Below are 15,443 nucleotides of genomic sequence, written 5' to 3' on the forward strand. Positions count from 1 at the left end.
TAGTTTAAAAAGCCCATGCGAAGTGTAAAATAAAACAGAATGGTATTTTTCAGTACAATTTAGATGCTCTTATGTAATATTTCCAGATTTCCCACACAAAAAAGCCTTAAAAGTACAGTAAATCCTTGTTTTCACAGGCACCTAAGAACTTCAACTCCTACTGCGGGTTTCAGTTATGCTACTAGGATTCTCAGAACACCAAGTCTCTCATGTTTCCCACTTTCTGCTAAAGATATGTATTTGAAATGCTTCTGTATTTTTAACCAGTCTCCAAGAGAACCTATTGCAATGTTAGAACCATGCAAACTACCCCATAAAAACAAGCACATACATTTTTCATTTAAAAAAAGTCATGTTACAGAACAGGCTTCTTTATGAGGAAGCCATCACGCCCAAGGCTGCTTAAGCTTATAAGCAGTTTCCCAAGTCTTGCCCAGCTACCTTATATCTCACTGCAGAGAGAAAAAGACCTCCCAATGGAGTACTGACCTGTGTGAGAAGACCTGTGTGTCCTATCAGGTAAGATAAATTCTAGAAACAGTTCAGAGATCTGTTCACTTAAGGCTGTTAACTTGTTCCACTTTAATAAAATGCTCTGCAAGAGGAGCAGAACTAAACTTCTAATTTAAAATGAATAAAACCAAGAGACAAACTTTTAGAAGAATTGCAGCTTTCACTTCTGCATCTGTCAAGCAGCCCAAGGCAGAGAAAGAAAATTAGGATTGTTTTATTCAAAATGACCTTAAACACAAGTATTTTTACTGTATTTACAAACTAATTGATCAGTTTTATGCCATTCTTATAAGCTCCCAATGCTTTATTAAACAATCTCTCTCCACTTAAAATGTTCCTTTGCTACTATAAGATACACCCCATTGTGCATGAACATCTAATCTGATAGCTTCCCTATTTTAAATGGACTGACCAAAACTTTAGAATTAAATGCAATATTGCAGAGGGCTAAAAAACTGTAGCAGACTCAGAAATAAAGAGGAGCATTAAATATTACTTAATGTTTTCTTTTATTTAAAAGATCATCACAAAATACCATATTCATAAATTTACTTTCTGTTATGAAGCAGAATGTGTTAAGTGTTTGGAATTCCTTTTTTACATTTAAAAGTCAACTTTATTGAGTAGAAGTGAGTTTATATGGGAGTTTGTTCTTAAAATCTTTTCCACATTGAAGATGCAAATAGGTCGTTGGCTATTATTGGTTTGGAATACAACCACACAAATGCATGTCTTCGTCTTAAATTAAGTATTAGTGTTAGACAAATGGTTCTTATCTCAGAAGCAGATTAAGTGACAGACAGAAGGAAGGAAAGAAGGATTGTTCCGTAAATTGCTGAGACTCTGATGTTAACAAGGCAACAGTAAGGAAAAAATCCAGTACTATCAGTGAATTTGGTACTTCCAAAACTCTTGGCCTCTTGCAGGTACTCTGGTAAACTGGTTGCTTGATACCTGAAAATTCTCAGCAGTGGTGTTTGGGACCCAAGAGTTCTTTTCATGCACTGGATAAGTCTTCACTTAATATTTTTTATAGAGTGTTACAGCTCAAAGTTTTTATAACACTGCAACTATTCAGTAGGTCCTTCCCCACACTCTTCCATCAAAACTGGTAACAAAATAATTCATATTCAAAGAGATGCAGCTATTACCACCTATCTATCTGAATCTCTATGCAGTACAAAGCAGAATTTATGGAGTTAAATGAAAGTAAAGAATTTAAATCCTGTTCATTTTAGAGACTAATCTGTCAGCTCTACACCAATGGGCAAAGATATATAGGGGCTGAAGGCAAAAAGAGTGGCAAATTATACACTCCTTAAACAAAACAAAAATAAAAAGTCAACTTTATTTGTAGAAACTTCATTTAAAAATTTACCAACCATGTAAAACTTAAAGAAATAGTAAGCAGAAAGAGCCAGCTAGCAGTAATGTGCTAGAACATGCACAGCTTTATAGCACCAATCTGCAGGTTCAAAAGAGTGTAGCATTTACCATTGGGGAGCTAAAGGTAGACAGCATGTTACAAAACCTAATGGCAGATGCATCTTCCCATCTAGCATGCCTATTGAAATGAGTGCTCTATTTGTTCACGTAGACCGACAGCCACAGTGGTTTGGTGAAATCAATTACAAGGTATAGTCAGCCCAGAGGATTTCCTTGTGCACTATACACAGATATTTCAATGGAGATCTTTCTTCTCTTTTACTTCTGTCTAGAAGGGATATTTTTCCTTACTGTTGGAAAGGACAATCTAATTTGTTTTCTTAGTTATATGGAGCTCTATTGTTGTATATGGTAATCCTATTATTCATCATTGCATATGGTACCTAATTCTACATAGTCAGGGATGTATAGCTTACGGATTCTGTTCACCTTGCCAGGACTCTTCAGTTTACCTCTTTAGAGCCACAGCAATACAGAACAAAACATGCAGATCAGAAAAGGAGCACTGAGGATGTCAAAAAAAAAATGATACTGGATAATAATTAAGTCTAACCTGTGCTTCTAAAGTAAAACAAACCCAGAAAAGAGAAAGTGCAAGCAGCACCTTAGTCTAGAGAGGATGCCACAATGGTGGAAGCAGCCACTGATTTACCTGCTAGAAACAGTGTGCTGCTTGGAAGGAAAAGCAGAGGAGGGAAAACTTAGCACAAAGCAGGCACTAGATACAGCAAAGCCAAGAACGTACTAAAAACCACTTGTTAACAGCTGACATGCATTCACAAGCTCTGTGTTTTGGGTTTCAAAGAAGACAAGCATCAGATGGCAGGAATGGTAACTGCAGGGTAGACATTCTGGCAGAGCTAGTCACTCTGTACTGTCTTGCTTATTCTCCTGCCCGCCCCAGCCCCTCCACTCCCATTCCCTCAGCCCCAAGCTCATTCTTGCTCTTTTGCTGTTTCCTCTCGGGGCTTGGCTCCACCGAAGATAGCAGAGTTAGGGTTGGCTACTTGATTGAGGGGAGTAGCAACTGTTCGAGGTTTGAGCTGAAGTCGGGGCCGCTGTGCTCTTTCCTCTGGAAAGAGAATATTTAAAGATGTTAAAGAGGGACGAAATGCTGAGCAACAATTTTGAAATGCTCAGCTATATTATATGCATCACTTTTGCAGAGCTATGCAGTTTACTTCGGGGACAAGAATAAAAATATTGCCTGTTTAGGGTGCTAGCTTTAAATTTGGAGTGAATGCTAAAGGTTAGCTTTACTGGAGATACTTAGTACAAAATATACAAGTTTTCCACCTTCTGTTGGCTCTCTGAAGTCCATGGAAGTCCCACGAAGGGGAGGTCCATCTCTAAAGCGACCAGTCCCACCACCCCCCATTGGGGGGGCGCCTGTTCGACGATCTCCACCAGGACGAGTTCCTCTATCCCGGCCTCCCAAGAAATCATCATCTTTGAAGCCTGAAGAAGGAAGATGTTGAGTTTTGAGAGCAAATTTTTGTCATACCTTCAAACTTAATGCATATCTGGATGACTTGATCGCTATGTAACTATCACTGCAGTTAGAACAAATACTGCAATGTGATTTTATGTAAAAGACAATTCATCTTGTCATTGAGAATCAAAGATCACTTCACAGACCTGAAGGAAGCCAAAACTAATTTTAGAAAAAAAACCCTAAAACTTCCACTTGAACTGGTAACATTACCATGTGGTTATCTTGACTCAGAGACTATTTACCCACGTAGATATATATACCATGCTCACCAAAACATCAGGCGAGCTTTGGACATGAGTTCTTAACAGCAAGTGAAAGTATTGTTAAAATCACAACCACTATAATCTGGGAAGAGGGCTGAACATTACATCACTGAGCAGATCTAACACAGGCTTTCTGTTTAGAAGCACTTTGACTTTGCTAGCCACAGAAGTGGAGGCAGCTTTTGCATGGAGTATGTACAAGCTGTGTACGACGAAGAAAGGAATGAGGGAGCAGAGAAGCCTATATTTAGTACTATGAAAGCAAAGCCAGACAACAGTAATCTACTGATAGTGTGAAAGTGACTGCATGTCTCCAAAGACTAAAGTTCAAGAAACTAACTAAATAAATAATCAGCACTGGGGGAAAAACATCACTGGATCATTAAAGATGAGGTTTAGAGTACCTCCCTGTGATTTTTATATCAAAGAGAAGAGATCAGTAGAGAGAACCAGGAGAAGAGGAAATCACATCAGAAAAGGATTCTTGTACAAACACCACCTTTTGTAGTAGCAAATACTTCTGCCACGTTACCAGTGGAGCGTTCTCTCAGATTCATCAGGAATTAGGGAGTTTAGTATATCTCCCAATGCAGTGTTTCATAACTATCAGAATATCAAAGTTTATTTGGAAGCATATTAAGAGATCTTGCAGACGTTACCTGGGATTGAAAGCTATTTTGCCCCTATTATTAAATCTCTTGAATTAGAATGATAGGGTAGTCCCCTTCACCAGAGCAGAAATAGCAGTAAGGTTTACGGAAGACAAGTTTCAGACCAGTGTAGTGCCCCAAGAGACAGATGTTCTGTAACAACTAATTACAGTGACAGTTATTTAATGACTCGTAAGTATTTGGGTGCAGAAGAGTACCATTTGAAAGAGTATCATTTAAACTGTAATAAATTAACTGCATTATGAAATGCTTAGATATCAGACTTGCTGTGCATTTCTGTCAGATCAGCTTATTCAAGTAGTGCAAGTAAACTGTACTTTCATGAATAGGCTACCTTCTGATTGCGTTGATGGTTTTATCAGTGAATGGTCATCCATTCAACATCTAACTGGCTGGAACAGATTCCATTTCTTTGAAAAGGAAATTACTAGTGAAAGGCACAAGACTAAGACTTGGATATCAGAACTCTAGCTAGAGTACACTGTATGAGCAGTGGCATTACAAGACTCTCCTACTTCCCCTCAATATCATGCTCCTAATAGTATTATTTCCTCGAGGGTGAAGCTGAAGCAGGTTGTGCAGTTTGCATGTCCATTCAATTCTAAGCAGGGACTGACAACTGTCCATTTTGCAACATAACATCTCCCCACCAGAAAATGGATCCAATGCATCAACCCATTTCAGAGGGCAATCAACTGCTATCAGGTGGTTATAAATGATATCATCCAAGCAAGTAGGTGGGTTTTCTGGATGAAGAAAAGTTATCAACTTTTCAACATGAAAAATACATCCATTGTCACCTGCTATTTACAAGCTGTAATCTGAAGCTACTTGCAACTACATTACCAAAAAAAAGAAAAAAATAAAAGATTAAAAAAGTAGAAAATTCTGGAAAACAATTTTTAATCATTCAGACTTGACAATCTCTGTTGGAGAAGCAAATCATGATTGTTCAATGTATTTGAAAGAAAAGATGAGACCATACTCCCACCTGTAGCAAAAATAAACATCAACTTGTAAGCATCTTGTGAAAGTTAAATGCATCATTTTCTGCACAGGAAATACCTACTTCTGCTCCTATTCAGACGTGTACTCTGCTGATGAGTTTGTTTTTGTCACAGATTATGGGGCAACCCTCCAACTGTTCTCAATCATCAGGTTTTTAAAGGAAGCATCTATTTTGCAGATTCACACTGAACCACAGGCATCATTTTATCGCCTTTTCCAGAACTAATGTTACTCCGTGCATCCTGCAAGCTTCCCTGTCCTTGCTATTGTCAAAGACAACGGAAACCTTCCATCTGGAAAGTTCTGCTATAACTCACCTCAGATGCCTAAGTGAGACTGGTTTACAAATATTACTTCTATAAATTTGATACTTAATCACCAGTTACAGGACCCATGTAGTAGGCATGTCAATTAATAGGCAGCATAAGAAATGCAGGAGTTTGTCAGTAAGAGTATATATACACTGATACCAGAACTGAAGTCATCTCTAGGTTCCCATCCACCTCCTCTTGACTCTCGAGGACCTCCTCCCATTCCTAGAAAGAAAACCATGTCACAATTGTGGTCAGCTCTAAAGCTATGCAAAAGAATGATTAATGGGGAAAAAAATCTGAATTCTAGTCCGTAAACTGCCAAATTAATCTGGTGCAAAACCCTTGTACAGTTTAATGAGGTCACAATGCTGCCTACTCCCATTAGATATACACAAAAACAGTTTCCAAAGTGAGAGCTTTCCAAGTGAACTAAGGAAGGGCTGATGACAAAGCCTCTCTAATGCAAAATCAACTAGGTAGAAATGTTTAAAATACTCTCCCTTAGATATCCAGCTCAGAGAAGCTGTGGTGAAGGAAGTCAGAACTCAAAATTTATCACAGGATGTTTGATGAATGTCATATTAAGCCTATACCTTCTCAAACTGACTTAGCCTGCTCATCTTTTATCCCATGAGAAAGCAAAGACGACCAGACTGCTGGACTAATGATTGTGGTTTCACTTCCTGGGCCAGGAGCAACAATGCATCCAGTTCTCGAGTAAGTTTATTTACTCCTCTAGACAACTAAGGAGCAGCAATGACTGGGCTAAACGGAAGTATGCATCATTTCTACTTTACATTAAATCTGAGTGGAAAATTTATCCATATGCCTGCTCTTCAGATGTCAGGTAGTTTTCACCCTACATGGTCACTATACAGCTATAATAAAAACCTGAACACATTTTAAAACTGCCATCTAAGTAAGAGAAAGTCACCTCTGTCATCAGGCCCGGCACCTTTTCTGAAGCCAAAGCCACCTTTGTCTTGTTTTCTGCCCTCTGCTATGTCCACTCGGAGTGGTCGGTCATTCAAGAGCTATTGAAAAGAAGAGGGGAGAGTCCTCTTAAGAATTTGCCAAATTGGATTGTCAAAGAACTCTAACATTCTGCCTGTCTTTACATTTAGGAACATAAATGGAGTTATACTTACTGCACCATCAAATGTCAAGGCTTCCTTAAGTGATTCCACCTCATCAAATTCTACATAACAAAATCCTGTACGAAAAATTAGAAATTAATAGAAGAGCTTCAGCAGTGGGAACACACATCAATACCTAGAAAGGTGAGGAGCAGGGATATGAAGAGTAATTCTGGTGTATATAACTAATAGATGGCATGCACATGTCAGACTACTTGCTTTTAATTTTGCAGGTTCTCATGATAGATTAAGTTTAATATTTCTCAGATTTTACAGTTAAGTAGACAGTTTTCAACCAGATCAATGAGTGAACAATTAGTTGTACCCAAATTTTCTAAGATTAACTGCAGCATCTGTTGGGCTGAAATCCTGATTATTTTAAACGCCAAAGTAACACTATTACCCAATTAATTTTAACATCACCTTAACACTACCATTCTGCTTGCCATTCTGTTTTTTGAAATCCTCTCCTTCCTGAAGTTACAAACTCTCTTCCTGCTCCAAACATCATTAGATTATATACAGGCTACCCACTCTGGCAGCTGTTGAGGGAGAAAGATGCCAATAGCTTAGTGGTGAAACAGGGGTGCCAGAATCTTTTTTTTTTTTTAAAAGCTGGTTGTCCTCATGAAATGCAACCCCCTTCTGCAGTTCATCCTTTTCCTGTAGTAACTAGAATTGAAACCCATTCAAGTTTTCCTAGGAGCAAGAAACTGAGTTGATCTAAGGACTGAGGATCAGTAGAATTTGTCTAGGTTTCATGGTACTTAAATATTGCAGAAGTCTCAGTTCTGTTCTCAGAAGACTGTCAGTTGCACAACTTGTTAAAAATATGCACAGTCTGAAAAAGTTTGCAAGGGAAATCCATGAGAATAATCCAAGTTCTAAAGTCCCTTGTGTTGGGCAGCAGAAACATTTACTCTTCTGAACCATATCACCTCAGTTTTCTGCAAATGAAGTTCCTGTCTCTCTCTGTTATCCATTTGAGAGAGGTTGTGTTCATTTGATTCATATTCACGTCAAGATGCCAATAGGTCCACAGAAAGTTATCAGCATGCATGAGAAGATTCATTCAAATTTGTCAGATTATATACTTTAAAAATACGGATTAGAACCCTCAAAGATAAAGCATCTCTGCAAACCTAATGAGTCTCACCACCCTTTACTAACCATCTGTAGCTATGTAAGAAAAAAAAAAATCACACAAGTGCCCACCTTTAAATTTGTCTGTTTCTTTGTCTCTGACTAGTCGTACACTCCTTACACTGAGATCCTTAAAGATTGCATCTATGTCTCCTTGAACAGTGTTGAAGGGTAGATTTCCCACATATGCTGTGAAAGGGGGTTCTGTCGGCAGATCTTTCTGTTTACGAGAACCAGGGCCAGCACCACCACGAGACCTAATGAGAAACACAGAATTACAACTGACACTTGGACAACTTCCAGGGTGGTTAAGCAGTAGTAGTTACATTCTAATTATTGTTTGACTTGTAGTTTTTAGTCATTGAGATGATCCCAGCTCTTAAAACATTTGTTCCTTTCTATTTCTTTCAAAAGGTTAGGTAATATTAAACATGAATTTCCCAAGAGACATGAAAAGTCATCACTTTAATGTAAGAAACACTGGTTAGCTCAAATACATTAACGTCAAACCAATAATAGCCATGGGGAATGAAATCTACCCCAAGAACTACAGTGCAAGCTTATGGACACTGCCCACCAGTACACTTCAAAACTGAGCAGAAGGGAGGGAACACTTTTAGGGGGTAGGGGGCTATGTTCCCTGTAAGCTGCATGGCTGTGCAACAGGCTGAGCAGGCAGGCCAGGAGAGACGGCCCTCCCTCGGCCTGCCCCAGGCCCACCAGAGCTGCCGCAGCCCAGCCGGGGAAAGGCATCTCTCACTCGGCCCCGAGCTGCTGCAGCAAGAGAGGAGCTGGGGGGGTCCTCTCTCCCCTCTGCAGCCCTGTGCAGACTGCACCCCAAACCCCTCATCCCCAGCCTCATCACATAGCATGCATGCCCCATCCCAACCCTCTGCTCCAGCCCTGATCCCCCTCCCGCACCCCGAACTCCTCGTCCTCAGCCCCACCCCAGAGCCCGAACCCCCAGCCGGAGCCCTCATCCCCAAACCCTCTGCTCCAGCCCTGATCCCCCTCCTGCACCCCGAACTCCTCGTCCTCAGCCCCACCCCAGAGCCCGCACCCCCAGCTGGAGCCCTCATCCTCCAACCCTCTGCCTTAGCCCTGAGCCCCCTCCCGCACCCCAAACTCCTCATCCTCAGCCCCACCACAGAGCCCTCATCCCCCAACCCTAGCCCTCATCCCCCAACCCTCTGCCCTAGCCCATAGCCCCCTCCCGCACCCCAATCCCCTCATCTCCAGCCCCACCCCACAGCCCTCACCCCAACCTTCTGCCCCAGCCCATAGCCCCCTCCCACACTCCAAACCCTTCGGCCCCACCCCCACCACATGAATTTTGTTATGTGCACCACTGTGTCACACATCACCTTCATATTGGTGCACATAACAAAATCCATTCTGCACATGGATATATAAAAAAAAAGAGGGAATACTGGTGAGGGGAAGTCTATCTGACTTCCACAGAGAATGCCCAAAGGGTTCAGATTAGTGCTTACTGGGGTGGACATCTTTGACACTTACACCTTCATTTTAGCATCTTTAAGTTTTTGCAGTATGGTCTTGGTTTTGTTTTTTAAACTGTTTAAGGTTATTTTTCAAAGGTCAGAACAAGATGCACCTGGGATATCACAAGCACCTGCTGCTGTCAAAGAAAGTTAAATACTCAAAGGAATACGCAGTAATCAAGGAAAATCAAGCAATGGCTGAAAACTGAGGGGAGACACTGCATCTTTGATTATAGCAGTTTGCCCCTGTACTGTCAAATACAAGACTTACAGGAGTCACAGTTATGTTCTGAATATAGAGTGTAGTTGAAAGCTTAATTAAGAGTGAGGTTTTCAAAGGCACCTAATTCCCTTAGGCACTCAAAGTCAACAGATGTGGGTACTCAGCTCCCTTATGCGCCTTTGAAAATCCCAACCTTAGACCAATAGATCAACTCAACTACCCCTTACCTATCATTTCTAGGCTACTGAAATTTTGACTGTTAATTCCAGTATGTTACTAGATTAAGCTGTACCAGTGTGAGATCCCCCTTTGCACTGGTGAAGCTCATCTACATTGGGGGTTGCACTGTGGGCAGTTACACCAGTCTGAATTTCCTTAAGGTAGACAGGACTGGAGATTGGAGAAACATCCATTCAAACTACCTGTAAGAAAACAATTTTAATATCAGGTTCTTAGAAAACAAACTTTCCTCCACAGCTGTTTAGAACTTGGCTCTACTAAACTTTTTGTCAAGTCAACTGCATTTCTCTGTCCGGAAGCTATAAAGACATAAAACAGCCACCTAATATTACAAGTTTACTCTGCAACCGCCCAATAAACTCACTGAGATCATAAATAGGGTTTAGCATGATGGCCTAACGGTGACCTAATGTCAAAATTGTTATTTTCTAGGCAGTATTAAGACAACAGTTCTTGCAGGGGAAAGCTACAGGTGATGGAAAGAATCAATAGCATGGAGATTGCTCAAGACTTTTCTCTTTAGTGATGTTTATCAGAGAGCAGTGTACAGGCTACAAATTGATCGGTCTCACTGTAGGAGTAAAGGTACGCCAAACCATATTGGCCATTTCCCAAAAATGAATTTGGGAAAGAGGGAAAGGCAGAGGGAATAAGCAAAGAATACTAGATTTTCAAATGGTGTTCTCAATTTACTGGCATTCAAGATTTGGAATTTCAATATTTTTTTACTACACGATTCCTGAAACAAGAACACAGTTTAAATGAAAGTATAAACAAGTGCTGTTCCAGCAGTGTTCTTTCTACCTCCACATCAAGTTACTGGATTCTTTCGAACGTTGTCCTTTGCTCAGATGTCTGCTGCTACATGTGTAGTCTGCTTGTCAAACTGGCACTGGCTTCCAGTTGCCAAGTCACCGTCAAGTTCTCCCTTGATTTCATCTCTATAAATAAAAATGTTTGCACACTGCTGCCCACCCTATTTGAAGTTGGTAGTAATAGAGCTTATATTTGTTCAAAAACTACAAGCTTGTATTTGAAGTTTCACCATGTATGTTCTATTTGCCACCTCACTGACCTATTTCACCCTATACAAGTGAACTATGCAAATGAACTAAGATAGGCTACAAAAGAAAAGAGTGATTTACTTCCAACGCTTACAATTGGCAATACCGTTAAAACATGGTGTCCTTCGCAGGAATTTGTAACAACCTGCTTCCACTGGACAGGTCGTCTCCAACCTTTTTACGCACAAGATCACTTTTTAAATTTAAGATCAACCCAGGATCTACCCCGCCCCTTCCTCATGGCCCGGCCCCTTCCCCAAGGCCCAACTCTGATCACTGCTGTCCCCCGCCCTCCCTCTGTCGCTTTCTCTTCCCCACCCTCACTCACTTTCATTGGGCTAGGACAGGAGGATGACATGTGGGATGGGGTGCAGGCTCTGGACTGGGGCTGAGGGGTTCGGAGTGTGGGAGGGAGCTCTGGGCTCAGCCTGGGGCAGGTGGTTGGGGTGCAGGAGGCGGCTAGGGGTGCAAACTCTGGGCTGGAGAAGAGTGCTGGGGTATAAGAGAGGGTGAGGGGTGCAGGCTCTCGGAGGGAGTTTGGGTGCAGGAGGTGGCTCCAGGCTGGGGTAGGGGATTGGGGTGCAGGAGGGGGCGCGGGGTGCAGGCTCCATCTAGGAGGCACTTACCACAGGCGGCTCCCGGTCGGTGGTGCAGTGGAGCTAATGCAGGCTCCCTGCCTGCCCTGGCCCCATGTCGCTCCCAGAAGCGGCTGGCATGTCTTTGCAGCCCCAGGGGACCATCCTTCCACAGGGCTGCAAGTGCCGGCCACGCAGCTCCCATGGGCCACAGTTCCCGGCCCATGGAAGCTGCGGAGTCAGTGATGGGGTGTGTGAGTGCGTGTGTGTAGGGCAGTGCCAGGGGCCGCAGAGACATGCCAGCCGCTTCTGGGAGTGGCATGAAGCCAGGGCAGGCAGGCAGCCTGCCTTAGCCCCGCTGCGCCACCGGACTTTTAGTGGCCGGAGATTGCGATCACCTGGCAGAGGCTCCAAGATCAACCAGTTGTTCGCGATCGACTGGTTCGTGACCACTGTACTAGGCTGTAGAGACTGCCAACTTGCCATGATGTGACATGACAAAGTTTATTTATCTGTATTGCAGTCATATATAGACTTCCCAGTGACGGACCAAAGTGCCATTGTTCTAGGCTCTGAAGTAAAAAAGATCCTGCTCCAGAACAATTTACAATCTAAGTATAAGACAAGAAATTGTAGATGAATGCAACTGTAAGGGACAGAACACAGACAGTAAAACAGTACTTGTCACCAGGAGAGGCAGTGGTCTCAGAATACCAGCTGCCTACCTCTACTGATGAAAGTAAAATGTCAGAAGGATTTATTTGCCTTATATGAGAGAATTTTACCATCTAATAATCTGTACTTGAGAATCAGGTTTCAGATCTCTATTTGGTATTAGGTGAACAATGCTCTCCCTCTAAGTCAGTGATTTTCACACTTATTTGATCACATCCCTCCTTCGTGTCTGTAATAGTTTATGCCCTCGCCCTGCCACACAAGTACATATACTGATAAAAAAACGAACACGCAATTCTCACTAAATATTAAAAACAATAAGGCATTGATTCAAACAGAGCCTGCCCAGAATACCTTCTGCGTGCCGCCCCACCCCCCCCAGTTAGAGAAACTCTGCTCTAGGTCAACCACATATGATTTTGGATATACCTTATCAATACAGTAGCTATTATGTTTCAACTGATAATTCTGAAAAGTTTCTACAACAATTTTATATATGCTATTTTATAAAATGGGTAGAACGGTACAAGACAATTTCTGAATTTAAGAAACTCGAATTGCACAGAATAAGATGTAACTTCATTTCCATTAATCCTTTGTTTCTATTAAAACAAAAACGCAAGGGAGACTGGAGTAAGGGGTACAGTGACCTGGTATGTTCATGCTCATCATATTCATGATGTCAAAGCCTTATGAGTCAGCAGTGACTAAACAGCCATTTTCACTGGGAAACTAGTAAAAGCTCTCAATTAGGCACAATTAAAGAGATGAAGAAATGTTTTAAAGTAGCACAACCATTTACAAAACTTTACTAAATTGAGAGTTCAATGTTTCAGGCACAAAAACAAGGCTGTATTAAAGAAAAAGTAATGTATTCCCTCAACCAAAGATTTATTTACTGATCTTCCAGGTATGTTTTTATATTCCAGCTTCATGTGAAAAAGTGTCTAAGCAGACTAAGCTGTCCTTTGCTTAAGAGATACAGACTGTCCCTTCGTTTGTTAAATCTAATCTAGGTTTTCATTTTTTTAGGAAAGAAACTTGTCCTGTCTCTAGAGAACCACAGGAGTGCATGGCCCTATGTTTATACTAACATAGCCCGTGAACTCCTCTTGTGTATTTCATATGACTCCTTCCCTCCAATTTTGTGCTTATCCGATTATTATACTTACCGTATTTCAGCCATCTGAACACTATTTGAAACATCTGAGAAAGACGAACAGTGAAGTTGTTTTAACTTCATTTTCATTTCATGAGTTTTCTACAGAACCTTTGGATGTTTAACAAGGTTATATCATTAACTGGTAGTGGCAAGATATGATACAACAAATTCTGAGTTTTATTTTAAGTCATTGTCAAATAAGCTTCTAAACTAACATGGGCTAAAAAGTATTGCAATTGTACTGGAATTGCAAATAAGATGATGCTGTATACATCCTTCAAAAGATTACTGGTGTAGAAACACAAGAACACTTGATCAATCAGGCACAATGTTTAGCTTGCTTAATTTACAAACCTAGACATTCTCTTAAATATTTCTAAATAATAGCTGCAGGGTTTTGTTTTGACTTTCTGTTTCTATTACTACACTATGCATTGCTTATTATTTGGACAAGGTGCTAGGACACAGGAACCAGAAATTGAAACTAATTAGCCAATTTTCACTGTGGACACTGACAGAAGGGAAAGAACTACACAGGTGTAGTGGAGAGTAAATCTGATATTTTAAACTGTTTTATTACATGGTATTAGAATCATAGAATATCAGGGTTGGAAGGGACCTCAGGAGGTCATCTAGTCCAACCCCCTGCTCAAAGCAGGACCAATCCCCAATTTTTGACCCAAATGGCCATCTCAAGGATTGAAATATTTTAACTAAGATTTGTTTTACAAAATAAGATCGGAATACTCTTTTATACACATCTGTGGCCCAACCTAAGCAAGATGCATTTTAATGAAACCATCTGACCTGAATAAGCTGCACAACAGTGGAATGCCACCTGCTTCCTCCTGCAGTATGCAGTAGTAGACTATGCTATTATCCTAAAGGCAACAGAGCCACTTTATTTCAGACAAACTGAAAGAACCCGTTACCCCTCAGAAGGGCTTGGAGGAGATCCAGAGACAGAGCACAAGGTACTCCCGGGGAGTAAGGCAGCCCCTCGAGACAGCTTTACCACGAATGTCACCCTGCAGCCCCAACGCTTTGACTGACGCAACTCCCCCCCCCCCCCCCCCAAAAGGGCTCGCAGACTCGGGAATCAACTTCCGAGCCCTGAAGCCCCGAAATCTCAGCAGGCAACACGTAATCCGTGCGCCCGCCCCCCCCCCCGCGGCGAGGCCGCAAAGCCGCCCCACTCTCTCCCCGCCGCAGGCAGCGCAACGCTCCTCCCCCTCCGCACCGTCCCGACTCAGGCCCCACAAGACCCTCCCTCCCTCCCGGCCCGCCCGCCCGCGGCGCAGCCCCCCCCCCCCACGCGCACCTCGCCCTCCCCTCCCGGCTCCACCACCGGCTCGTCCCCGGCCGGGCGTCGCCCCCCCGCGCTCCGCCTTCCAGCTCCTCCCGGGCCCGACTATCGGGTCCCCCCCGCCCCGCCAGCCCACCGGGACCCTACGGCGCCGGCCCGCAGCAACTCGCCGCGCCCTGGGCCTCCTGCCCCCCAGCCCCCAACGCTGCCGGCCCGGCGGTTTCGCCCCCCAGCCAGGGCCGGTCCCGGTCCCGTCCCGGCCCCAACGCTTCCCCTCAGCCCTGGCCCGGGGAAAGAGGGGGTGTCCCAACATTTCCCCATCCCGGCCCCAAGGCGGGGAAGCGCCGCCCCGGGAGGGCTCCGCCCGCGGGGCCCGGGCCCCGGCCCCCTGCGCTCACCGGCCTCCGCCGAAGCTGCTGTAGGCCCGGTCGTCATAAGCATCAAAATCCGCCATCGCCGCCTCAGCCTCCACCCCGTGCGAGCGTGACAGGGCCGCGCCCGTAGGACCCCGCGCCACTTATATAGGGGGCCCGGCCGGGGCTGCCCGCGCCGCTGCCTGCGCCAAATCCCAACCCCGCTCTGCGGCAGCTGCCCGCTGTGCTGCCTGTCTAAAAAGTCACCCCCCCCACACACACATCCCCAACGCACATGGGGCTGCTGCCCCTCCCCCCGCTTGTGTTAGCACCACAGGGACCAACGCAGCCACC

At 43.4% G+C, this 15,443-nt stretch overlaps 1 protein-coding gene across 1 annotated transcript; it reads right to left on the reverse strand.

Moving 5' to 3' along the window:
• Window positions 1–1,037: 1,037 nt before the first annotated feature.
• Window positions 1,038–15,282, reverse strand: EIF4H (eukaryotic translation initiation factor 4H). The gene is made up of 7 exons (XM_084651144.1): window positions 15,135–15,282; window positions 8,062–8,246; window positions 6,859–6,923; window positions 6,645–6,744; window positions 5,867–5,932; window positions 3,256–3,417; window positions 1,038–3,031 (listed from the first exon to the last, which is right to left on the reverse strand). The coding sequence occupies exons 1-7, from the start codon at window positions 15,188–15,190 to the stop codon at window positions 2,895–2,897; spliced, it is 771 nt and encodes a 256-aa protein (XP_084507270.1). The 5' UTR covers window positions 15,191–15,282; the 3' UTR covers window positions 1,038–2,894.
• Between the last annotated feature and the right edge of the window lie 161 nt (window positions 15,283–15,443).

Source organism: Lepidochelys olivacea, assembly GCF_965140295.1.
Source record: "Lepidochelys olivacea isolate rLepOli2 genome assembly, chromosome: 17".
Lineage (NCBI taxonomy): Eukaryota > Metazoa > Chordata > Testudines > Cheloniidae > Lepidochelys > Lepidochelys olivacea.